The sequence below is a fragment of the Leucoraja erinacea genome, chromosome 38 (assembly GCF_028641065.1).
Source record: "Leucoraja erinacea ecotype New England chromosome 38, Leri_hhj_1, whole genome shotgun sequence".
Lineage (NCBI taxonomy): Eukaryota > Metazoa > Chordata > Chondrichthyes > Rajiformes > Rajidae > Leucoraja > Leucoraja erinaceus.
Window position 1 is genome coordinate 10,215,977 of NC_073414.1, and position 27,380 is coordinate 10,243,356.

The following is a 27,380-nucleotide window of genomic DNA, read 5'->3' on the forward strand; positions in this document are numbered from 1 at the left end:
TGAGGGAAACGGATAAAATGGGGTTGAGCGGTCAATATGAGGGGATGGGTTAATGAGGGGATGGGTTAATGAGGGGATGAGTTAATGAGGGGGTGGGTGAGTGAGTTAATTGGTGGAGTGGTGTTAATTGGAGGAGTGGTTGATTTAATATGAGGAGAGAGGCAGTGAGTGCCGGGACGTGCAGCTTCCCCGCTAGAGTGAAGGTGTCGGTGTATTGAGTCGGGGTGGCCTCCAGCGCCTGGGTTTGACCCAATGCCGGGGTCGAGCTGCCCTCACGGAGCCGTCAGGGCCGGGGCGGATCAGGGGACCGAGCTCTCCTGCTCACTGCTCCAGTACCTGAAGACGCTGGGCATCAAAGTGAAACACATGAAACACCACACGGTGAGAGGGGTGGAGGAAGGGAGGTGAAGAGGGACACGGGGGGAGGGGGCGGCATGGTGGGAGGGGGACACAAGAAGACACAAGCTGGGGAGCGTTGTAAATATATATGCCTAGTTTCAGGGGGTCGTGTCCAAGTGCAGGCAAAGGGAGATGGTGTTGAATGAGAGAGTAGGGGTATTTGTTTAGTCATTTTGCATTGTTTGTGTGCGTGTAGTGTGTATTTGTATATGGACACACATTATTTTTCTCGTTTACTATATTGTTTACAGTGTATTATGTTTATATATTCTGTTGTGCTGCTGTAAGTAAGAATGTCATTGTTCTATCTTGGACATATGACAATAAAACGCTCTTGGACTTTGACGTTTCGGGTCTGAAGAAGGTGAGACTCGTGTGATCCATGTTCTCCAGAGATGCTGCCTGTCCCGCTGAGTAATTCCAGAATTTGTATGTCTATCTTCGATTTAAACCAGCATGTGGAGTTCTAAATCACACATGCTGTGTCCCACTGAGTGAAAGACACAGAGGCATGCTATTTGGCCTGGAGCCAGCACTGCCATTCAATATGATCATCTAGAATCAGTACCCCGTTCCTGCTTTCTCCCCATATCTCTTGATTCTTTTTGCCCTTACTCTCTCTTGAATACATCCAGTGAATTGGCCTCCACTGCCTTCTGTGGCAGCGAATTCCACAGATTCACAACTCTCTGGGTGAAAAAGTTTTTCCCCATGTCGGTCCTAAATGGCCTACCCCTTAATCTTAAACTGTGTGACCCCTGGTTCTGGACTCTCCCAACATCAGTATCATTTTTCCTGCATCTTTCCTTAAGAATTGTATATCTTTCGATAAGATTCCCTCTCATCCTTTTAAATTCCAATGAATTTTGCATTTAAATGTATCACTTTGGGCAATGCTGTTGTAACAATGCAATTTTGGATTGATGCAAAATGGACCAAGTTGCCAAACAGTGAAAATAATCTAGCTAAGGAACTCGAGGACTGTGGCACAGAGAACTGGAGGCTTGGTGAAAAAGAATGGGATGTCATACAGCACAGAAACAGGCCCTTCGGCCCAACTAGTCCAGGCCTATCAAGATGCCCCATCTTAGCTAGTCCCATTTGCCTGCGTTTGGCCTGTATCCCACTGAGCATTTCCTATCCATGAACTTGTCCAAATGTATTTTAATTGTCTTCTCACAAGGCAGCAGAAGAGTTGCTGCCTTGCAGCGCCAGAGACCCGGGTTCGATCCTAACTACGGGTGCTGTCTGCACAGAGTTTGTACGTTTTCCCCGTGACCTGTGTGGGTTTTCTCCGGGTGCTCGGGATCCTCCCCCCCCCCACACTCCAAAGGCGTTCAGGTTTCTAGGTTAATTGGCTTCTGTTAAGGGCTGGACAAGCTAGATGCAGGAAAAATGTTCCCAATGTTGGGCGAGTCCAGAACCAGGGGCTTAGAATAAAGGGGAGGCCATTTAAGACTGAGGTCAGAAATAAATTTTCATCCAAAATTTGTGGAATTCCATGCCACAGAGGGCAGTGGATGGTGGATGGATGGATGGATCCAAGTCACTGGATGGATTTAAGGGAGTTGGATAGAGCTCTAGGGGCTGATGAAATCAAGGGATATGGGGAGAAGGCAGGCACGTGTTATTGATAGGGACGATCAGCCATGATCACAATGAATGGCGGTGTTGGCTCGAAGGGCCGAGTGGCCTCATCCTGCACCTCGTTTCCATGTTTCTATGTAAATTGTCCCTAGTGTGTAGGATGGAACTTTTAGTTTGGGTTAGAGACACAGATAGGAAACTGGCCCTGAGGCCCACCGAGTCCGCGCCGACCAATGATCCCCATATTAACGCTATCCTACACACACTAGGGACAATTTACATTTATGCAAAGCCAATTAACCTACAAACCTGTACATGTTTGGAGTGTGGGAGGAAACCGATGATCTCAGAGAAAACCCACGCAGGTCATGTGGAGAACGTACAAACTCCGTACAGACAGAACACGTAGTCCAGATCGAACCCGGGTGCAAACGATGTAAGGCAGCAACTCTACTGCTGCGCCATTGTGCTCCCAAGGTGTATGGGTGATTGATGGGCGGCATGGGCTCAAAGGGCCGAAGGGCCTCTTTCCAAGCTGCATCCGTAAGCTATCAGTCTGAAGAAGGGTTTTGGCCTGAAACGTTGCCTATTTCCTTCGCTCCATAGATGCTGCCTCACCCGCTGAGTTTCTCCAGCATTTTTTGTCTACCTCTGAACTAAATGTTATGATCGTTCCTGCCTCAACTACCTCCATACAACCGCCACCTCCGAGTGGACAAAGTTGCTTCTTGGGGTTTGTGTTAAATCTTTTCCTCTCTCACCTTCAAACTATTCCCTGTAGCTTTTGATTCTCCTATCCTGGGGGAAGAAAAGACCCAATCTATTTCCCTCGTCCTCTTGTACACCTCTGCAAGGTCACTGGAGGAATTAGTTCCTGGCCTGCCCAACATCCCTCTGTAGCTCAGGCCCTTGAATCCTGGCAACATCCTTGTAAATCCTCTCTGCACCCTTTCTAGTTTAAAGACTAGCAGTGTGACCAAAACTGAACGCAATGCTCCGAGCTCACCCTCTCCTCTACAACACTCCCAGGACCCGACTGTTCACTGTGATGGTCCTGCCCTAGTTTGACTTTCCAAAACACTTATCTGCATTAAACTCCATGGCTCGGCCCACTTACCCGGCTGATCAAGGTTCTGCTGTAATTCTTGATAGCCATATTCCACATGCAAAATAAAGGGCCTGTCCCACTTACGCAACTTTTTTGGTGACTGCTGACACCCGTCATAGGTCGTTGCAGTGAATTCCAGTGAAATGGTATTGGAGGGAGGGAGAAGGGGGGGGAGATAAGCAGAGCAAGGGAACGTTCATAGCTGAGAATGTGTTCATACTCTGAGACTGAGGGGGAATTTCCCCTTGCCTTGTGATCAACACCGCGTTCACTTGTGCCTTGCAACGGCATTATTTTCATGAACCAAGCCATTCTGAAACTGTGCTAAAGGCAGACTCTTCCATTGGGTAGTCATTTAATGATTTAGTTTCTCTGCTTTTGGTGAAGGGGTGATTTCACAGATAGCAGAACTGAAACTCTGCGCTGAAATACCAGTGTTGGATTTTAAATGTTGATTCAAGTGAACATCAGTAGCAGGTACTTGCCTTCATCTCCGACATGTTTCATTACCTAAATGATACAAGCAGAATTAGGCCAATCGGCCTGTCAAGTCTACTCCGCCATTCAATGTGTAGGAAGGAACTGCAGGTGCTGGTTTAAACCGAAGACAGACACAAAAAGCTGGAGTAACTCAGCGGGATAGGCAGCATCTCTGGAGAGAGGAATGGGTCACGTTTCATTTTGGATTGGGTCTGAAGAAGGGTCTTGACCCGAAAAGCCACCCATTCCTTCTCTCCAGAGATGCTGCCTGTCCTGCTGAGTTACTCCAGCATTTTGTGTCTACCTTCCACCATTCAATCAATCTCCCTCTCTCTGATCTATCTCTCCCTCCTAAGCCCATTCTCCTGCCTTCTACCTATAACCCCTGACACCCGTACTAATCAAGAATCTATCAATCCCTGCTTTTAAAATATCCACTGACTTGGCCTCCACAGCTTTCTGTGGCAAAGAATTCCACAGATTCACCACCCTCTGACTAAACGGGGTTCTTTGCTCTGATCAGTGCCCTCATTTTTGTTGTGGAGTCGAGAGATTTATTGTCATATGTCCCAGATAGGACAATGAAATTCTTACTTGCAGCAGCACAACAGAATGTGTAAACATGGTACACTGTAACCAAAATAATACATGAGAGAAAGAATAGTGTGTGCATATATACACATCCTTGCATATACATATAAATACATATATGATGTGTATGTGTGATGGCACTTTATTGCCATGTACTGAGGTACAGTGAAACGCCTTGTGTGCATCCCGCTCAGTAAAAGTCTTGCTATACAAGGGTATAATCACTCGAGTACAAGGGGCATGGTGGTAGAGTTGCTGCCTCACAGCGCCAGAGACCCGGGTTCCATCCTGACTACAGGTGCTGTCTGTACGGAGTGTGTACCTTCTCCCTGTGTCTGCATGGGTTTCCTCCGAGTGCTCTGGTTTCCTCTTGCACTGCAAAGACAAACGAGTTTGCCGAAATTATAAATTGTCCGGTTTTACGGATCGTATTAGCGTGCAGGGATCGCCGGTCGGCTCGGACTCGGTGGGCCGAAGGGCCTTGTTTCCACGCTGTATCTCTAAACTCGATTAGTGTTGGAATAGCAGGTTACACTCAGTCAGTATAGAGAGTCGCCACATGTCCAGTGCTTCCCTACAAGTTCAGAATTAGTAAATTGGGGAAGGCCAACTTTGAGGGTATGAGAAAGAAATCCGCTTGTTGGTTGGAGTAGGCTGTTTGTAGGAAAAGGAATGTCAAAAAAGTGGGCTGAAATATAGAAAATAGAATCCTCCTCTCCCTCCCCCCCCCAAACCCTCTATGCATGGGGCAGGTGGGTTTGGAGCCAACCTCTACTTGGCCAATCGGTCAGTGATGGAGCCTCCAGAGATGTGAAGGTTTGCAGGTTAATTGGCTTGGTATGAATGTAAATTGTCCCTAGTGTGTGTAGGATAGTGTTAGTGTGCGGGGATCGCTGGTTGCAGTGGACTCGGTGGGCTGAAGGGCCTGTTTTATGCTCTATCACTAAACTAAACACAGCCCTTCTGAAAGCAGACCCCAAAGATCCACCACTTTAATATTGCCACCACATTTAGAATATTGTGTTCAGTTTTGGTCGCCATGTTATTGGAAAGATGTTGTCAAGCCTGAAAGGGTTCAGAGAAGATTTAAGAGGATGGTGCCAGATCTCGAGGGTCTGAGCTATAGGGAGAGGTTGAGCAGTCTAAGACTTAATTCCTTGGAATGCAGGAGGATGAGGGGTGATTTTATGGAGGTGTACAAAATCACGAGCGGAATAGATCGGGTGAACGCACAGAGTATTTTGTCCAGAGTAAGGGCATCGAGAACCAGAGGACATAGGTTTAAGGTGAGAGGGGGGAAAGATTGAATGGGAACCTGAGAGGTAACTTTTTCACACAAAGGGCGGTGGTTGTATGGAACGAGCTGCCGGCGGAGGTAGTTGAGGCTGGGACTATTGCAACATTTAAGCAACAGTTAGACAGGTACACGGATTGAGACCACGTTCCCAGGTTCTGGACTCTTCAATCATGGGGGATAACATATTTTCCACATTTATTCATCTAAGGATGTGGTGTGTTTCAATGAGTGCCCTTCAACTCTGGAGAACAGGATGTATTGGCTATCGGGAGAGGTCAGACAGACTCTGGGACACAGGAATTTGCGGGGAGACCTGATAGAGGTATATAAAGTTGAGAGGCATGGATAGGGTAGACAATCAGAACCTTTTCCCCAGGATGGAAATATCAAACACCAGAAAGCATCACTTTAAAGTGAAGGGCCAAAGTTTAAAGGAGGTGTACAGGGCAAGTGTTTTTACACAAGGGTTGGTGGGTGCCTGGAACACATTGGTGGTGATGGAGGCAAATACTTTTGTGGTGTTTAAGGAACTTTTGTATATGGAGGGATATGGATTATGTGCAGATAGATGAGAGTTCTTGGCATCATGTTCAGCATGGATTCGGGGTAGACTTGATGGGCCGAATGGCCTAATTTTACTCTTATTCCTTATAACACTGGGCTGAAGGGCTTATTCCTGTGCTATAATGTTCTAAGAGGTCCCTAATTGACTTGATCTCTCCTGGTGTGACCAGCCTGCTGTTCCAGGAACCCATCTAGTGAGTACTGCCCTCCCTGTTTGTGTACAGGTATATCCTTGTCTAGGTAAAGGGGTTAAAGGTGTACACAATACTGCAGCTGCAGTCTCATTAGAGAAATGCAATTGCGATTAGACATTTTTACTCTTGTGCTCGAGTTTTGATTAGAGGTTCAACAGGGAAACAGGCCCTTCGGCCCACCGAGTCCATGCCGACCGCCCCGCACACTAAAGGGCTTGTCCCACTTGGCTGTCATTTGCACGTAAATTACGTGACATCATTTACGACGTAACACGCACGTGATGCGCGCGATGACATAGGCAGTGACACGCGACGTCGCAGGATTTTGTGATGTACAAAATCTTCACGCGCCGTCTGCGTAACGCATAAATGATCGCCAAGTGGGACAGGCCCCTTCACACTATCTGACACGCACTCAGGACAATTTATACCGATACCAAGCCACTTAACCTACAAACCCACACATCTTTGGAGTGTGGGAGGAAACCAGAGATCCCGGAGAAAGCCCATGTAGGTCACGGGGAGAATGCACAAACTTCGTACAGACAGGGCCTGCAGTCAGGATGGAACCCGGGCCTCTGGCGCTGTGAGGCTGCAACTCGACCACTGCGTCACCGTGCTAAGCTCTCTATCAATAAAGGCGCATGCCATGCTTCTTAATGTCCACCAGCACTGACACACATTCAACCCAGTTTCTCAAAGTGGTCAAAATCTGGCTCCTAACACCAGAGACCCGGGTTCGATCCTGACCTCAGGTACTGTCTGTGTGGAGTTGGCACGTTCTATCTGTGACCCTCCCAGTGTTCCGGTTTCCTCCCACATTCCAAAGACGTGCGGGTGTGTAGATTAACTGGCCACTTGAGTAGGGAGTGGATTAGATAGAGGGATAACAGAATTAGTGTGAACGGCTGATCAATGATTGGGGGGGGGGGGGGTGATTGAGGGCTTGTACCTCTAAACTTACAGCCCTGTCCCACAGTACGAGTTCATTCCAAGCGTTCTCACGAGTTTGCCCTGATTCGAACTCGGAGATTTACGGTAATGGCCACTCGTCGGTACTCGGGGCTCTCGTGGACATTTTTCAACATGTTCAAAAATCTTCACGAGTCTTCCCGTGCTTGCCTGCCGTTAGCGAACCTTCCCGAGTACCTGCCGTTAGCGCTAAGAGACATCCCCGAGCTCCGACGTACCCGCTACGTTCATTCTCCGTGCTTACCACGAGTTTGATTTTTTTAAAACTCGGGAGAGCTCTTGGAATGAACTCGTACCGTGGGACACGGCTTTAAACCAAATAATAATTTTTTACTAAGTGGCTAACAGATTTGTTTCCATGGTGTATTTATCATTTACATTACCGCCTTCTTATTCATTGTGTCCACATCTGGAAGCTTCCGTGCCTTTCATCACAACTCTCCTTCCCGTTTAGTTTTGTGTCATCAGTGAATTTGGAAATATTGCATTTATTTCCTCCGGCCCATTTGTTGATGTGGCTTGTGCAGAGTTGGGGTGCAGATGCCCAACTAACCTTCTGTATCGTGGAGTCATACAGTGTGATAGCATGCCCTTCGGCCCAACTTGCCCATACCAACCAACACGAGTCTCCCTCTAACCCTGCCCTATCCATGTTCCTGTGTAGGAAGGAACTGCAGATGCTGGTTTAAACCGCAGATACACACAAAATGCTGGAGTAACTCAGCGGGACTGGTAACATCTCTGGAGAAAGGTGTAATGCATTCATGCATATTCATGTATATGCTAATGAGTTGGTGTTGTATATAACTAGTGGATGTTGGGTAATACAACTCTCTTGTGATCCAGGCAACCTGCGTGTAAGTTGTTATTCATTCTGCTGTCCGGAATATAACAAAAGGGAATTGGTGACAATTCGGGTCGAGAACCTTCCTCAGACTGCAGACTGAAGAAGGGTCTCGACCCGAAACATCGCTCATCCCTTCTCTCCAGCGATGCTGCCTGTCCTGCTGAGTTACTCCAACATTTTGTGTCGATCTTCTATCTATGTACCTGTCTAACTGCTTCCTAAGCATTGCAATCCTAAGCACTGCTTCCAAGCAGGCAGTCCCTGCCTCAACTACCTCCTCCAGCATTTTGTTCCATACACCCACCACCCTTTGTGAAAAAAGTTGCCCATTGGACTCCTATAAAATCTTTCCCATTTCACCTTAAACCTATGTCCTCTGGTCCTCGATTCCCCTATTCTGGGCAAGTGACTCCGTGCGTCTACCCGATCTATTCCTCTTATGGTTTTATACACCTCTGTATGATCACCCTCATCCTCCTGCGTTCCAAGGAATAGAGTCCTAGCCTGCTGAACCTCTCCATTTTGTTCCGACCCTTGTCCTGGGCATATCCTTGTAAACGTTCCCTGCACCCTTTCCAACTTAACATCATTCCTATAACATGGTGCCCAGAACTGGACGCAATACTCTAAATGAGGCCTCACCAATGGACAATAGATGCATGAAAGGCCATTTGGCCCTTCGAGCCAGCACTGCCATTCAATGTGATCATGGCTGATCATCCCCAATCAGTACCCCATTCCTGCCTTCTCCCCATATCCCTGGACTCCACTATTTTTAAGTGCCCTATCTAGCTCTCTCTTGAAAGCATCCAGAGAACCTGCCTCCACCTGAGGCAGAGAATTCCACAGACTCGCCACTCTCTGTGAGAAAAAGTGTTTCCTCGTCTCCATTTTAAATGGCTTATTCCTTATTCTTAAACTGTGGCCCCTGGTTCTGGACTCCCCCAACATCGAGAATATGTTTCCTGCCTCTAGCGTGTCCAAGCTCTTAACAATTTTATATGTTTCAATGAGATGCCCTCTCATCCTCCTAAACTCCAGTGTGTACAAGCCCAGCTGCTCCATTCTCTCAGATTATGACTATCCCGTCATCCTGGGAATTAACTTTGTAAACCTACGCTGCACTCCCTCAATAGCAAGAAAGTCCTTCCTCTAATTAGGGGACCAAAACTGCGCACTATACTCCAGGTGTGGTCTCACCAGGGCTCTGTACAACTGCAGAAGGACCTCTTTGCTCCTATATTCGATTCCTCTTGTTGTAAAGGCCAACATGCCATTTACTTTCTTCACTGCCTGCTGTACCTGCATGTTTACCAACATCTTGTATAACTGCAACATGACCTCCCAACTTCTATACTCAGTACTCTGACTAATGAAGGCCAGTGTGCTAAAAGCCTATTTGACCACCCGATCTACCTGTGACGCCACCTTCAAGGAGCAATGTTCCTGTACTCCTAGGTTCCTTTGCTCCACAATACTTCCTAGAGCACCACCATTCACTATCTCTTGACTACCTTCACCATTCACAAATCCACTCAACTCTGCATCCTCTGCAGACAGGCTCATTATTTTTCATCCAATTCATATTTCATAGAAGCATAGAAAATAGGTGCAGGAGTAGGGCATTCGGCCCTTCGAGCCAGCACCACCATTCAATATGATCATGGTTGATCATCCAAAATCAGTACCCCGTTCCTGCTTTTTCTCCATATCCCTTGATTCCTTTAGCCCTAATGGCTAAATCTAGCTCTTGAAATGTATCTTTCCTGGATCCATGTACTGTTTGTTGTCCCATTATTGATCCTTGCAGAACACCATGGGTTAGGATATAAGACTATTTCTATCATCGGAATCAATTTCAAGCTCCTCATTTATGTATACAAAGCCCTTAATGGCTTGCCCCAACCTACATCAAAAATCTGCTAACCCACCATACCACCTCCAGGTGCCTCAGATCGGCCGACTTGGGATTACTGACTATCCCACGGTCCAGGTCTAAGCTCGGGCGGTTGCAGCTCCTAGACTGTAGAACAGCATCCCTTTTCTCATCAGAACTGCCCCCTCCATCGACTCTTGGTCGAGAATTAAAACCTATTTCTACTCGCAAGCGTTTCTTGAGGTCCTCTGAGGGAGCGCTGTATGTATTTATTTATGTGTGTGTATTGTTAGATCTATGTACCACTGTATGTAGAACGTTAGTACCTGCACTGAAGTAAAGCACTTTGGTCAACGAGAGTTATTTTTAAATGTGCTATAGAAATAAAATTGACTTGACTTGACAGTATGACCAAGGCAATATTGGATCGAACTTTTTCGTTTAGTTTGGCGATACAGCAATCAGGCAGCATCTCTGGCGAAAAAAAGATGGGTGATGTTTCTGGTCGTGTTTTGAAGAAGGGTCCCAACCCCAAATGTCATCTATTTCCTCTCTCCAACGGTGCTGCCTGACCCGCTGAATTACCCCAGCATTTTGCGTATATCTTTCCAGAATGCTGCCCGGGTTAGTGGGTATTAGCTACTGGGAGAGTTTGGACAAACTGGGATTGTTTTTTCCCGAACGCACAAGGTTGAAGGGAGACCAGATAGTATCTAAAATGATGACGGCCACAGATAGGGTAGACAGTCTGAACCTTTTCCCCCCCCAGGTTGGAAAGGGCAAGGGCTAGAGGGAGTAACTTTAAGGTGAGCGGGGCAAAGTTTGAAGGAGATGTGCGGGGCAGGATTTTTGTTTCTCCCGTGCCTGGAACGCACTGCCAGGGGTGGTGGTGGAGGCAGATATGATAGATGTGTATAAGAGGCTTTTAGATTGGCACACTCTCTTACTCTGAACAACTAGTGCTGCAAATGGGGTGGCGCAGCAGTAGAGTTACTGCCTCACAGCGCCAGAGACCCGGGTTCGATCCTGCCTACAGGTGCTGTCTGTGCGGAGTTTGCACGTTCTCCCCGTGCCCTGCGTGGGTTTTCTCTGTGATCTTTGGTCTCCTCCAACACTCTGAACACGTGTAGGTTAATTGGCTTGGTTTGTATGTAAATTGTCCCGTGTGTGTGTGTGTGTGTGTGTATAGGATGGTGTTAATGTGCAGGGATCGCTGGTTGGTATGGGCTGAAGGACCTGTTTCCACGCTGTATCACTAACCTGAACTAAACGGCATCGCTGGGAATCGAGGTGACTCACTCTCTCGTTTGTCTTGTTAGTGTGGCCTCGCCCACCCTGTGGCTTCTCCCTGCTTTGTTTTCGACCGCTTGAAGGTGTGCAGGAGGCTGGTGGTAACCTTAACCCACTCCCTGCCACACAGGCAACTCCTTGACAGTGTGTGAGAGGGTGCATGTGCTGCCTTTGAGCTGCACCCTGTATACATTTCACCGATGCACGGAAAGAACTGCAGATGTTGGTTTACATTGAAGATAGACACAAAATGCTGGAGTAACTCAGCGGGACAGGCAGCATCTCTGGAGAGAAGGAATGGGTGACGTCTCTGGTCGAGACCAGAAATCACATAGAAACATAGAAAATAGGTGCAGGAGTAGGCCATTCGGCCCTTCGAGCCTGCACTGCCATTCAATATGATCATCCATCCAACTCGGTATCCCGTACCTGCCTTCTCTCCATACCCCCTGATCCCTTTAGCCACAAGGGCCACATCTAACTCCCTCTTAAATATAGCCAATGAACTGTGGCCTCAACTACCTTCTGTGGCAGATACTTCCAGAGATTCACCACTCTCTGTGTGAAAAATGTTTTTCTCATCTCGGACCTAAAAGATTTCCCCCTTATCCTTAAACTGTGTGACCCCTTGTCCTGGACTTCCCCAACATCGGGAACAATCTTCCTGCATCTAGCCTGTCCAACCCCTTAAGAATGTTGCAAGTTTCTATAAGATCCCCCCTCAATCTTCTAAATTCTAGCGAGTGCAAGCCGAGTCTATCCAGTCTTTCTTCATATGAAAGCCCTGACATCCCAGGAATCAGTCTGGTGAACCTTCTCTGTACTCCCTCTATGACATCTTACTATCTTACATCTCTCTGCCCACAGCAACATTGTCAGTCGATAGTCTATCTCCTGTGATGGGGACGGTGAGATCAAGAAAGGGAGAAGGTGTCGGAGATGGTCTAATTAAATTTGGGTGCAGGATGAAAATTGGTGATGAAGTCCATGAGTTCTGCATGGGTTCAGGACTGACGTCTATTACAAATCCACTGACTCCCACAACTATCTCGACTACACTTCTTCCGACCCTGCTTCCTGCAAAGACTCTATCCCCCTACTCCAAATTCCTCCGTCTACGCCGCATCTGTGCCCAAGATGAGATGTTCCATACTAGAACATCCGAGATGTCCTCATTCTTTAGGGAGCAGGGGTTCCCCTCTCCCATCATGGATGAGGCCCTCATTCGTGTCTCCTCGGTACCCCGCAGCTCTGCCCTTGCTCCCCCTCCCCCTCTAGACAGTCCCCCTAGTCCATACCTTCCACCCCATCAGCCGTCGCATACAACGCAGAATCTTCCAAAGTTTTCGCCACCTCCAACGGGATCCCACCACTATCCACATCTTCCCATCTCCACCCCTTTCCACCTCCTGCTGAGACCGTTCCCTCTGCAACTCCCTGGTTAACTCATCCATTCCCACCCAAACCACCTCCTCCCCAGGTATGTTCCCCTGCAACCGCAGAAGATGCAACACCTGTCTCTAGACCTTCTCCCTCGACTCTGTCCAAGGACCCCGACAGTCCTTTCAGGTGAGGCAGAGGTTCACTTGCACCTCCTCCAACCTCATCTACTGTATCCGTTGTTCAAGATGTGGACTCTTATACATCAGCGAGACCAAACGCAGACTGGGCGATCGTTTCACGGAACACCTTCGCTCAGCCCGCCTGAACCAACCTGATCTCCCGGTTGCTGGACACTTTAATTCTCCGTCCCATTCCCACACTGACCTCTCTGTCCTCGGTCTCCTCCATTGTCAGAGTGAGGCTAAACGCAAATTGGAGGAACAGCATCTTATATTTTGCTTGGGCAGCTTACAGCCCAGTGGTATGAATATTGATTTCTCTCACTTCAGGTAGTCCCGGCATTCCCTCTCTCTCTATCCCTCCCCCACCCAAGTCGCACCAGCTTCTCATTCTCACCTAGCAAACGACTAACAATGACCTGTTTCCTTTATCATCATTACTTTTTTGCGTATCTTTCATTCATTGTTCTTTATCTCCCCACATCACCATCTATCTCTCGTTTCCCTTATCCCTAACCAGTCTGAAGAAGCTGGAGTAACTCAGCGGGACAGACAGCATCTCTGCGGAAAAGGAATGGGTCACGTTTCATTTCGGATTGGGTCTGAAGAAGGGTCTCGACCCGAAAAGCCACCCATTCCTTCTCTCCAGAGATGCTGCCTGCCCCGCTGAGTTACTCCAGCTTGCTGTGTCTATATATCCGGTTTAAGCCAGCATCTGCAGTTCCTTCCTACAGAAAAGATAAAGGCCTTGACTCCAATGCTAAGGACAGCAAGATCCTTCCTCAGTTGGAAGGAGTTTACCTCTGACTTTCCTGTGTTTATCTCACTCCATATAGTCTGTCCTACACTCTAAGCCCTGTCCCACTGTACGAGTTAATTCAAGAGTAAAACAAAATCAAACTCATGGTGGGCACGTAGAATGTACGTAGCCGGTACGTCGGAGCTCGGGGAAGTCTCTTAGCGGTTCGTAACGCTAACGGCAGGTACTCGGGGAAACACGGTAAGCTCGGGAAGACTCGTGAAGATTTTTCAACATGTTGAAAAATGTCCACGAGAGCCCTGAGTACCGACGAGTGGCCATTACCGTAAATCTCCGAGTTCGAATCGGGGCAAACGTGGGAGAACTCTTGAATGAACTCGTACAGTGGGACAGGGATTTAACACTGGGCTGAGAGTGAACGCTGTATGCCAGTGTGTGAGGGTGCATGTGCCACCTGTGTGCTCCACGCTGTAAACAGCTCACAGGTGTGTAGGGAGGAACAGCAGATGCTGGTTTACACTGAAGATAGACACACAATGCTGGAGTAAGTCCGTGGGACAGGCAGCATCTCTGGATAGAAGGATGGGTGCCCTGCTGAGTTACTCCAGCATTTTGTGTCCACAGTTCCTAGTTGCTGGTGTACAGATGTGCGACTAGATTCTCTCTGCTCTGCTGAGCAGATCTGGGGAGGAGGATGCTATGAGGCTGCAGGGTGACGTGATAGGTTGGGTGAGGGGGCAGATGCATGACAGATGCAACATAATGTGGATGAATGTGAGGTTATCCACTTTGGTGGCAAGAACAAAAAGGCAGATTATTATCTGAATGGTGTCAGATTAGTAAAAGGGGAGGTGCAACAAGACCTGGGTATCCTTGTACATCAGTCAGTGAAAGTAAGCATGCAGGTACAGCAGGCAGTGAAGAAATCAAATGGCACGTTGGCCAGCATTGTGAGTATAGGAGCAAGGAAGTCCGACTGTAGTTGTACAGGGCCCTGGTGAGACTGTACCTGGAGTATTGTGTGCAGGTATGGTCTCCTAATTTGTGGAAGGATATTCTTGCTATTGATGGAGTGCAGCGTAGGTTCACCAGGTTAATTCCCAGGATGGTGGGACTGACATATGATGAAAGAATGGATCGACTGGGCTTATATTCACTGGAATTTAGAAGGATGGGAGGGGATCTTATAGAAACATATAAAAATTAAGGTATTGGACAGGCTAGATGCAAGAAAAATTGTTCCCGATGTTGGGGGGAGGCCTGAACCAGGGGTCACAGCTTAAGAATAAGGGGTCGGCCATTTAGGACTGAGATGAGGAAAAACCTTTGCATCCTGAGGGTTGTGAATCTGTGGAAATCTCTGCCACAGAAGGCAGGGGAGGCCAATTCACTGGATGTATTCAAGAGTTAGATTTTGCTCTTAGGGCTAACGGAATCAAGGGATATGGGGAGAAAGCAGGAATGGGGTACTGATTCTGGATGATCATAATGAATGGAGGTGCTGGGTCGAAGGGCCAAATGGCCTACTCCTGCACCTATTTTTTATGTTTCTCCTTGAAGTTAGAGGCCTGAAACGTCACCCATTCCTTCTCTCCAGAGGTGCTGCCTGTCCCGCTGAATTACTCCAGCATTTTGTGTCTGTTTGCTGTTGCTTCTTGCACAAACGCCTTGATATTCGCAAGTTAGTTATTTATCTAAGACATGTCGGCCACATGTTGAGTCGCACCGACCATCCAGTACCCACTTGCACGCATCCCATTTCATTCCCTGCACTTGCCCATCAACGCCCCCTGAACACTAGGGGTCAATTTACATCCGCCATCCACCCAGCCAGCCTATGTATAGGAAACTGAAGCTGCACAATGCAGCGATATAGTTGCTGCCTTATAGTGCCAGAGACCCGCATGCATTGCGTACAGTTTTGGTCTCCTAATCTGAGGAAAGACATTCTTGCCATAGAGGGAGCACAGAGAAGGTTCACTAGACTGATTCCTGGGATGTCAGGACTATCATATGAAGAAAGACTGGATAGACTCGGCTTGTACTCGCTAGAATTTAGAAGATCGAGGGGGGATCTTATAGAAACTTACAAAATTCTTAAGGGTTTGGAGAGGCTAGATGCAGGAAGATTGTTCCCGATGTTGGGGAAGTCCAGAACAAGGGGTCACAGTTTAAGGATAAGGGGGATGTCTTTTAGGACCGAGATGAGAAAAACATTTTTCACACGTATGAATCTCTGGAATTCTCTGCCACATAAGGTAGTTGAGGCCAGTTCATTGGCTATATTTAAGAGGGAGTTAGATGTGGCCCTTGTGGCTAAAGGTATCAGGGGTATGGAGAGAAGGCAGGTACAGGATACTGAGTTGGATGATCAGCCATGATCATATTGAATGGCGGTGCAGGCTTGAAGGGCCGAATGGCCTACTCCTGCACCTATTTTCTATGTTTCTATGACCCGGGTTTGATCCTGACTACGGGTGCTGTCTGTACAGAGTTTGCACGTTCTCCCCGTGACCTGCGTGGGTTTTCTCCAAGATCTTTGGTTTCCACCCACACTCCAAAGGCGTGCCAGTTTGTACTTTAACTGGCTTGGTATAAAAGTAAAATTGTCCCCAGTGTGTGTAGGATAGTGTTGGCGTGCTAGGATTGCTGGTCGCGTGGACTCGGTGGGCCGAAGGGCCTGGTTCCGTGCTGTGTCTAAGCTGTATCTAAAAATGAATGAGTCCTTTGGTTGTGCAGCTATACAGCATGCAAACAGACCATTCGGCCCAACTCGCCAACTTCCCCTCCCTGTCTATCAGTGTGGCCACTTTCATGAAACTATGCTCCGGCAATCCTTGGTCTCTCTATTCTACATCATGCCCCAGTGCCTGACTGTTTACCGTGTTTCTTCTGCAGTTGTATAGGGCTCTGGTGAGACCACATCTGGTGTATTGTGTACAGTTTTGGTCTCCTAATTTGAGGAAGGGCATCCTTGTGATTGAGGCAGTGCAGCGTAGGTTCACGAGATTGATCCCTTGGATGGCGGGACTGTCATATGAGGAAAGATTGAAAAGACTAGGTTTGTATTCACTGGTTTAGAAGGATGAGGGGGATCTTATAGAAACTTATAAAAGGACTGGACAAGGAAAAATGTTCCCAATGTTGGGCACGTCCAGAAACCAGGACCACACAGTCTTAGAATAAAGGGGAGGTAATTTAAGACTGAGGTGAGAAACTTTTTCACCCAGAGAGTTGTGAATTTATGGAATTCCCTGTCACAGAGGGCAGTGGAGGCCAAGTCACTGGATGGATTTAAGAATGAGTTAGCTAGAGCTCTAGGGGCTAGTGGAGTTAAGGGATATTTGGAGAAGCTATGCACGGATTATTGATTGGGGGTGATCAGCCATGATCACAATGAATGGTGGTGGTGGCTCGAAGGGCCAAATGGCTTCTTCCTGCACCTTTTTCTATGTTTCTATGCAAGTCCAGGTCTGGTTTGTCTTTACCAAAATGTTATACCTTGTCAGCATGTCATAAGGTCGTGTGATATGAACAGAATAAGGCCATTTGGCCCATCCGCCTACTCCATCATTCAATCATGGCCAATCTATCTTTGCCTCCTAACCCCATCCTCCTGCCTTCCCCCTATAACCCACACTAATCAGCAATCTGTCTCTTGCTTAAATCTATCAAGATTCGAGCGTGTTTTATTATCGTATGTCCCAGATAGAACAATGAGATTCTTAACTGTGAAATTCTATCTGAGCTCTGTGTGCCATTCCTTAGCCCAATGTCCCAGTGGATCAAGAATTCCTGGTCATCTGAGATACCACCTTTACTGTCCAATGCACCACTTATGTTAGTGTTGTCCACAAGCTTCGAGCCACGCCATCTCCATTTGTATCCAAATCTTTAAAGCGTAGACTGAGACTGACTATTCCGCCACCCCCACCCCTCCCCAATCTTTGCACACCGCCCAAGCCTTTCCACTCGTCACTTTAATTTTATGTCTCGTGTATCTTGTGTTTCATAACCAATGTCCCTCCATTTAGCTAGTTCGCCCTGGATCCCAGGTGATCTAACCTTCCAGGTCAGCCTGCCATGTGGTACCTTGTGGATGGCCTTGCTAAAGTCCATGGAGGTAACATCTACAAAGCTTCCCTTATAAATCTTCTTGGTCAAATATCTCCATGGTGGGAAACTTGGACCTGGGGACCTGGCGTTGTGCCACACCTGACGTTGCTGAATTGTTTGCAGTCATTTCTTTGACTGTGGCAGCTTGCATTAAAATGTTATTGCAAGGTGACTGGAAATATTGCTTGCTGCAAACTATTTTTCCATAACTGTGGTTATTTTCCATACAACGACCGTTAACTAAAAAGTGTTTAGTGTGAGCAGCATGCTCGGCATGCCCTCAAATAATCGATTCCCTCTGTTGCTGTTTCCAGGAGAGGAGACCGTCGAGTGGCTTGGTGTTCGGTAACTCATTGCACGCGCTGCCTCAGTACTCGCTGCCCGATGGAAGTGGGAGCATCCCGAGGTGAGTAGCAGTGAGAGATCCCGTTACTCCCCTCTCCGCCACTCCTAAAGATGCGCCACGTTGCCGAGAGAGTCGGGAGACGGAGTTGATGTTGTTTAATGGTCATGTATACCAACCGCAGGAGTGGCACAGTGGTAGAGTCGCTGCCTTACAGCGCTTTCAGCAACAGAGACCAGGTTCGATCCGGACTACGGGTGCTGTCTGTACGGAGTTTGCACATTCTGGAATTGCACGCTAGATGCAGGAAGATTGTTCCCGATGTTGGGGAAGTCCAGAAGAAGGGATCACAGTTTAAGGATAAGGGGGAAATCTTTTAGGACTGAGATGAAAAAAACATTTTTCACACAGTGAGTGGTGAATCTCTGGAATTCTCTGCCACAGAAGGTAGTTGAGGCCAGTTCATTGGCTATATTTAAGAGGGAATTAGATGTGGCCCTTGTGGCTAAAGGGGTCAGGGGGTATGGAGAGAAGGCAGGTACAGGATACAGAGTTGGATGATCAGCCATGATCATATTGAATGGCGGTGCAGGCTCGAAGGGCCGAATGGCCTACTCCTGCACCTATTTTCTATGTTTCTATGTTCTCCCCGTGACCTGCGTGGGTTTTCTCCAAGATCTTCAAATTCCTCCCACACTCCAAAGATGTGCAGGTTTGTCCATTAATTGGCTTAATATAAATGTAAATTATCCCTAGCGTGTGCAGGATTATGTTAGTGTGTGGGGATCGCTGGTCGGAGCGGACTCGATGGGCTGAAGGGCCTGTTTCAGCGCTGTATCTCTAAACTAAAAATGACATTCTTATTCATAGCAGCATAGCAAGTCCCTAAATGCAATCCATGCAATGCAAGAGAGAGAGATTTTAAGAAAAGCTGATGTTCTTCCTGCAACCAAAGACAATCCATTGAAGTTCATTGTTCACAATAGGACACACATATCAATACATTAAACTGGTTGGTGAGGTTTGCGTTGTGTAGTGTTCATGAGCCTGATGGCTATAGGGAAGAACCTGGACGTTACATTCTTCAGGCTCCTGTACTGTACCTTCTTCCCAATGGCAGGGGTGAGATGAGAGTGTGGCCAGGTGTGGTGTGGGTCTCTGACGATGCTAGCTGCCTGTTTGAGGCAGCGAGTCCTGTAGATCCCTTCGATGGTGGGGAGGTCGGAGCCTGCGATGGACCGGGCAGTGTTCACCACTCTGACTGAGTTTAGTTTATTGTCACGTGTACCGAGGTACAGTGAAAAGCTTTTGTTGCGTGCTAACCAGTCAGCGGAAAGACAATACATGATTACAATCGAGCCGTCCACAGTGTACAGATACACGATGAAGGGAAAGTGCAAGGTTAAGTTGAGTAAAGTCTGAACCAAGATAGTCCGAGATTCTCCTTGGAGCTCAGGACCGCAGACTATGATAGAACAGAATTTCCCTCCATGGATGCTGCCTGACCTAACAGTTTAGGTTAGAGATACAGAGCGGAAACAGGCCCTTCGACCCACCGAGTCCGTGCTGACCAGTGATCCACCGCACGCACACTAACACGACCACACACACACACACACACACACACACACACACACACACACACACACACACACACACACACACACACACACACACACACACACACACACACACACACACACACACACACACACGGGACAAATTTGACCAAAGTCAACTGGCCTACAAACCTGTACGTCTTTGGAGTGTGGGAGGAAACCGGAGCACCCGGAGAAAACCCACACAGGTCATAGGGAGAACATGCAAACTCCGTACAGACAGCAGCCGTAGCCAGGATCCAACCCGGGTATCTGGCACTGTGAGGCAGCAGCTCTACCGCTGCGGTGCCCATCAGCGGTTCCTCCAGCAGGCAGCGTTTTATAATTGAGTGGCCATCCACCTCCGCCCATCCTGGTGCAGCCTCTGGTGTGTTCCATGTGTCTGTTGATGCCACTGTTGCCCGCTCCCCCGCAGGTTCCTGATGGAGGCCTGCAGCTTCCTCAGCCAGCACGTCCACACAGAGGGCATCTTCCGCAAATCCGGATCGGCCCTCCGGATGAAGAGTCTGAGGGTAGGTCGCTGGGAATGTGGCAGGAAGAGCGGCTGGGGGTGGGGAAGGGGAAGTGGTGAGGGGTGGCCTGGGTGGGAATGTGTTAACTGGGGTGAAGGGAGAGAGGGGTGGGGAGGGGGAGGGGAGGTGAGTGGAGATGGCAGGTTGGGGGGGGAGGGGAGGTGAGTGGAGGGGGGGGGGGGGGTGGATGTGTGGGGGGGGGGGGGGGGGGTTTGGGGCAGAGGGGGGGGGGGGGTGTGGCGTGTGACGGGGAGCTCGGCCTGCCATTGAACTTTAACCTTTACTGTTTACTAAAGACTATGAACTTTAGACTTTACTCTTGCCGAGGTAGGATTAGAGTTATACAATTTGGTCCAAGAACCCGATAGATTTTACTTCAGACTTTAGCGATGCAGTGCAGCAACAGGCCCTTCGACCCACCGAGTCCGTGCCGGCCAGCGATTCCTGCACACTGGCCCTTTCATACACACATTAGGGACAATTTATAATTTTTACCAAAGGCACTTAACCTACAACCTGTATGTCTTTGGAGTGTGGGAGGGAACTGGAGCACCCGGAGAAACCCCACGCAGGTCACAGGGAGAACGTACAAACTCCGTACAGACAGCACCCGTAGTCGGGATGGAACCCGAGTCTCTGGCGCTGTGAGGCAGCAACTCTACCATTGCGCTGGTTGACTCTCCAAGCTTGATGTGCCTGGCCATCTGGTTTAGCACCCTACGGCAGGGACAAGGAGACTCGGGAAGGATCCTGAGGCCCAGGTCATTGGGATGCAGGAAAGTTGGCCTTGTAGGCTTTGCGTTACGATACATGGAGTTGGAAGGCAACACTGCAGTGAAGTCATCCCTAGCCTCACTCTCTCACACACCCATTTAGTACGGGTGTCGGGGGTTATGGGAAGAAAGCAGCAGAATGGGGTTGAGAGGGAGAGATAGATCAGCCATGATTGAATGGCGGAGTAGACTTGATGGGCCGAATGGCCTAATTCTGCTCCTATCGCTTATAACCTTCCAGAACAGCCTACCATGTGGAACCTTGTCGAACCCCTTATTGAAATCCATGTACACAACATCTACAGCTCTGCCCTCATCAACCTTTTTGGTCACGTTTTCAAAACATCAATCAGTTTGTGAGACACGACCTCCCATGTACAAAACCATGCTGACTATCCCTAATCAGCCCTTGCCCATCCAAATGCCTGTATAACCAATCCCTCAGAATACTCTCCAGTAACTTTACAACTACAGATGTTAAGCTCACCAGCCTATAGTTCCCAGCATTTTCCCTGCAGCCATTTTTGAAAAGAGGCACATCATTTGCCACCCTCTAACTGGTTTAACTAACTAACTGGAAAGACAATATGATGCATGATTAAGGGAATAACATCAATAACGTTTAGTGCAAGGTAAAGTCAGATCAAAGATAATCCGAAGGTCTCCAATGAGATAGATAGTAGCTCAGGACCACTCTCTAGTTGTGGTTCAGTTGCCTGATAACAGCTGGGAAGAAACTGTCCCTGAATCTGGAGGTGTGTGTGTTTTCACACTCTGTACCTTTTGCCCGATGGGAGAGGGGAGAAGGGAGTGGCCGGGGTGCGACTGGTCCTTGATGATGCTGCTGGTCTTGTCGAGGCAGCGTGAGGTGTAGATGGAGTCAATGGAAGGGAGGTTGGTCTGTGTGATGGTCTGGGGTGTGGCCACAAACAGCTGCAGTTGGGGGCGGATGGACATTGCCTGTCTTGTCCACTTCCAGGGAACAAGTGTAGTTTTTAGACCTCGTTGGCTGCCGAGACCCGCACATCATTGTTTAAGGGGGTACAGTGTCCAAAGTTGCTACCAAGTGTCTGCTTCAGGTTTACTGGGCTTTGTACGGTTTTGTTTAGAGTTGACGCTTCCAGTCGCCCCCTTACAGGAAGGAAATTGAGGCTTTGGAGAGTTTCTCTCCCCCCCCACACACACAGACCCACAGACCCACAGACCCACAGACCCACAGACACACGACGTGCAGGGTTTGATGGGTAATTGGCTGTGGTTGAAATGAGCAAATTGTCCCTAGTGTGTGTAGGATAGTGTTGGTGTGCGGGGATCGCTGGTCGGCACGGACTCGGTAGGCCGAAAGGCCTGTTTCTGCACTATCTCTAAACTAAACTATTAATGTCAGGCCAGTTCTCCTGTTAACGGTCACTGCTTCGCTAATCAGTGCCATGCACGGACGGTTCTGTGTACAGGAGCTTTTGTTAAGGTCAGTAACGGTCTTTGTCAGGAGGGTGGGAAAGAGATTGGACAAAGGCTGCTCAGAGAAGGGAGCAGGCAATGTGACGTGATGTTCAGCAACTTGGTGACGGCCCAATTGACCCAGTTTTTAGTCACTGCCTGCACTGAGCACCACTGTGAACGTGCAGATCAGTGTCTAATCTCCAGCATAGGCAGGGGATACACTGGCTCCATCCCCCAAATCAACAGTCCTCCCTGGCCCAGGACAAAGGGTCAGGATTGTATGTGTGTAAGAAGGAACTGCAGCTGCCTGTTTAAACCAAAGATGGACATGGAGCTGGAGTAACTCAGCGGGACAGGCAGTATCTCTGGACAGAAGGAATGGGTGACGTTTTGAGTCTGAAGGGTCTCGACCCGAAACGTCACCCATTCCTTCCACTTCAGAGATGCTGCCTGTCCCGCTGAGTTACTCCAGCTTTTTGTGTCTGTAAAGGATTGTCCCTCGGGCTGGGGCGTTGCAGCCTGCTTGCAAATATTCCAGAACCTGTCTTGAATTTTTCCTTTGACTGTTGGCTTATCCCACGACAGTTTGTTCAACGATATTCTCATTAAAATTCACAGCTGAAGAATAAGGGGCAGGACATTTAGGACTGAGATGAGGAAAAACCTTTTCACCCTGAGGGTTGTGAATCTGTGGAAATCTCTGCCACAGAAGGCAGTGGAGGCCAATTCACTGGATTCTTTCAACAGAGTTAGATATAGCTCTTGGGACGAACAGAATCAAGGGATATGGGGAGAAAGCAGGAGCGGGTTACTGATTGTGGATGATCATCCATGCTCACATTGAATGGTGGTGCTGACTCAAAGGGCTGAATGGCCTACTCCTGCACCAATTTTCTAAGTTTCTATGATATTTATAGTTTAGAGATAGTGTGGATACAGGCCCTTCGGCCCACCGAGACCGTGCCGACCAGCGGTCCCCACACACTAGCACTATCCTACACACATTACGGATAATTTGCATTTATACCAAAGCAATTTAACCTACAAGCCTGTATTGTTTTTTTTCTAATATGTAAATACTGATTCTGTTCTATTCTGTTCTGCAGTTTTTTTCACAATCCCGCAGGCATTGACACTTTCATTACACTGCACATCGTGTATGTGTATGTGACAAACATACTAGACTTGACTGGACTTGACTTTGTAGTGTGGGAGGAAACCGATGATCTCAGAGAAAACCCATGTAGGTCGCATGGAGAACGTACAAACTCTGTACCGGCAGCAATTCTACTGCTGCGCCACTGTGCTGCCCGCGTTCGCTGTGCCTTCTAGCTTGGTTTGTAACGTGGTGCTCCAGATAGTGGCCATCTTGGTCTCTTGGCCTCTGACCTGCCTTCACTTGTGTCTGAAACCTAGAAGCATAGAAAATAGGTACAGTAGGCCATTCGGACCTTCGAGCCTGCACCGCCATTCAATATGATCATGGCTGATCATCCAACTCAGTATCCCGTACCTGCCTTCTCTCCATACCCCCTGATCCCTTTAGCCACAAGGGCCACATCTAACTCCCTCATAAATATAGCTAATTAACTGGCCTCGACTACCTTCTGCGGGAAAGAGTTCCAGAGATTCACCACTCTCTGTGTGAAAAAAGTTTTCCTGAAATTGTCCTAAAAGATTTCCCCCTTATCCTTAAACTGTGACCCCTTGTTCTGAACGAGTCTTCGGTTTTAGTTCCTGAAGAGTTGCATTTCTATAGCACCTTTGCCAAATGCTGACAGCACTTTGTAACTAGAGGAGGATATTTGTAATGAGGTCGCCTGTATAACGTCAGCAACAGGGAGGCAACACGGCCGTCAGATCCACCTGGTTTTTAACAGGTGATTGGATGGGGCAGTGGCGCAGCAGGTAGTGCTGCTGCCCCCCCCTTGATCTGGCCACCAAGAACACCAAGATTGTTAAGGGTTTGGACACGCTAGAGGCAGGAAACATGTTCCTGATGTTGGGGGAGTCCAGAACCAGGGGCCACACAGTTAAAGAATAAGGAGTAAGCCATTTAGAACGGAATCGAGGAAACACTTTTTCTCACAGAGAGTGGTGAGTCTGTGGAATTCTCTGCCTCAGAGGGCGGTGGGGGCAGGTTCTCTGGATGCTTTCAAGAGAGCTAGATAGGGCTCTTAAAAAATAGCGGAGTCGGGGGATATGGGGAGAAGGCAGGAACGGGGTACTGATTGGGGATGATCAGCCATGATCACATTGTATGGCAGCTGGCTCGAAGGGCCGAATGGCCTACTGCTGTACCTATTGTCCATTGTCTATTTTCTGTCCAAACTTCCAATGCTGTCTGTCGTTGCCTCGCAGCGCTCGAAACCCCGGTTCGATCCTGACCTTGGGTGCTGTCTGTGTGGAGTTTGCACGTTCTCCCTGCGACTGCGTGGGTTTCCTCCGGCTGCTCCGGTTTCCCTCCCACATCCCAAAGCTGTGCACGTTTGTAGGTTGGTTGGCCCTCTGTAAATTGCCCCTGGTAGGTCGGGTAGCGGTACAATCCAGGGGCAGTCGTTGGGAATGCAGAAAGTACACTGGCACTTGTGTGGGATGGATGTTGTTGGTTAGGCAACACCCGAGTATTGCCAGCAGTTCTGGTCGGCACATTAGAGTCGAGTTAATAGAATCAAGAGTTTATTGTCATGGGTCCCAGATAGGACAATGACATTCTTGCTTGCTGCAGCACAATAGAATATCATAAGCATAAATAAATACAGAACAGTTCAGAGTGTCTATAGCATAGACCTTGTGTATATTGCGTACAGTTTTGGTCTCCAAATCTGAGGAAGGACATTATTGCCATAGAGGGAGTGCAGAGACGGTTCACCAGACTGATTCCTGGGATGTCAGGACTGTCTTATGAAGAAAGACTGGATAGACTTGGTTTATACTCTCTAGAATTTAGAAGATTGAGAGGGGATCTTATAGAGACTTACAAAATTCTTAAGGGGTTGGACAGGCTAGATGCGGAAAGATTGTTCCCGATGTTGGGGAAGTCCAGGACCAGGGGTCACAGCTTAAGGATAAAGGGGAAATCCTTTAAAACCGAGATGAGAAGAACTTTTTTCACACAGAGAGTGGTGAATCTCTGGAACTCTCTGCCACAGAGGGTAGTTGAGGCCAGTTCATTGGCTATATTTAAGAGGGAGTTAGATGTGGTCCTTGTGGCTAAGGGGATCAGGGGGTATGGAGAGAAGGCAGGTACGGGATACTGAGTTGGATGATCAGCCATGATCATATTGAATGGCGGTGCAGGCTCGAAGGGCCGAATGGCCTACTCCTGCACCTAATTTCTATGTTTCTATGTTTCTATATATATACACATAAATAAACAGATAAAGTGCAATAGGCTGTTACAGTTCAGAGTTTGTTTGAAGGTGAGTTTCATAGCCTGATGGCTGTGGGGAAGCAGCTATTCCTGAACCTGGATGTTGCAGATTTCAGGCTCCTGTACCTTTGGGTTTCGGCCCAAAACGTTGCCTATTTCCTTTGCTCCATAGATGCTGCTGCACCCGCTGAGTTTCTCCAGCACTTTTGTCCACCTCCTGTACCTTCCACCCGATGGCAGCGGAGAGATGGGCGTGTGTGGCCAGGATGGTGTGGGTCCTTGATGTTGGTTGCCACCAGGATGTTCCTGGGATTGGAGGACTTCAGTTATGGGAAGAGATTGGATAAACTGCACTTGTTTTTCTGGGACAAAGGAGGCTCGGGCCCGATCTTGCACAAGTGTATAATATTGGTATTGATTTATTATTCCATGTGTACCAACCCGCAGAACTAATCCTACCTCGGCCACCGAACTATACTGGACACCTCGTGCATTCCTGTGGACTTGTCTTACAATAGTGTATTTTTGTATGAATGCCCTTAATGCACAGTTTCTGGGAAAACATGGACGGGTGATGTTTCTGATCAGCACCCGAAAAGTCTGAAGGGTCCCGACCCGAAACATCACCTGTCCATGTTCTCCACAGATGCCGGCTGACCCGCTGTTACTCCAGCACTTTGTATTCCACCCAAGATTCCAGCTTCTGCGGTTGCTTGTGTCAGCTTCAGTTCTCATTCTGTCTCCTCTCGCCACAGTCTTGTGGCGTTTCTGTGTAATTTATGTACAGTTCACGTTTTTGTGTGTGGTCGGAGTCTGTGTCTGTGATGCTGCTGCAGCAATATTTCTACCAGTACATGTGCGTGTGGCAATGCGCTCGACTGGGCTTGTTGGACAAGATGTATCTGGAGCTGGTCTTGGTTTCTCGAGGGAGTGTCTAGGACCAGAGGTCATGGCCTCAGAATTAAAGAACAGAGGTGAGGAGGAACTTTAGTCGGAGGGTGGTGAATCTGTGGAACACATTGCCACAGAAGGCTGTGGAGGCCAAGTCAGTGGATATTTTTACGGCAGAGATAGACAAATTCTTGATCGGAACGGGTGCCAAGGGCTATGGGGAGAAGGCAGGAGAATGGGGTTGGGAGGCAGAGATCAGCCATGATTGAATGGTGGAGTAGGCTCAATGGGCTGAATGGCCTCATTCGACTGCTATAACTTGTGAGCTTGTGGGGCAGTCAGCGGTGAGCTGCATCTGCTGATCGCCGGGAAGAAGGGATGCAGGGTGAAGCAGGCGAGATTGTATCGTGACTTTCTGTTAGTCATAGTGATACAGTGTGGAAACTGGCCCTTCGGCCCAACTTGTCCACACCAGCCAACAATGTCCCAGCTACACTAGTCCCTCCTGCCTGCATTTGCCCCATATCCCACCAAACCTGTCCCATCCATGTACCTGTCTAACTTTCTTAAATGTTAGGGTAGTCTCAAGTTTCAGACTCAACTACCTCCTCTGGCAGCTTGTTCCATACATCCACCACCCTTAGTGTGAAATAGTTACTCCTCCAGATTCCCATTAAATCTTTCCCCCTTCACCTTAAACCTATGTTCTCTGGTTCTGGATTTGCCTTAGTCTTTGTACATCTATTCCTCTCATGATGTTATATACCTCTGAGTTCTCGCCTG

At 48.3% G+C, this 27,380-nt stretch overlaps 1 protein-coding gene across 1 annotated transcript in view; it reads left to right on the plus strand.

Annotated features, from left to right (window-relative positions):
- Positions 1 to 252: 252 nt before the first annotated feature.
- The window catches only part of LOC129714066 (inactive Rho GTPase-activating protein 11B-like), a 33,962-nt gene continuing 6,834 nt past the window's right edge, over positions 253 to 27,380 (plus strand). The window contains exons 1-4 of the mRNA XM_055663523.1: positions 253 to 381; positions 11,235 to 11,306; positions 17,958 to 18,049; positions 20,021 to 20,117. Of these exons, the coding sequence (XP_055519498.1) occupies positions 253 to 381; positions 11,235 to 11,306; positions 17,958 to 18,049; positions 20,021 to 20,117 (390 nt within the window). The remainder of the gene's footprint in view (positions 382 to 11,234; positions 11,307 to 17,957; positions 18,050 to 20,020; positions 20,118 to 27,380) is intronic.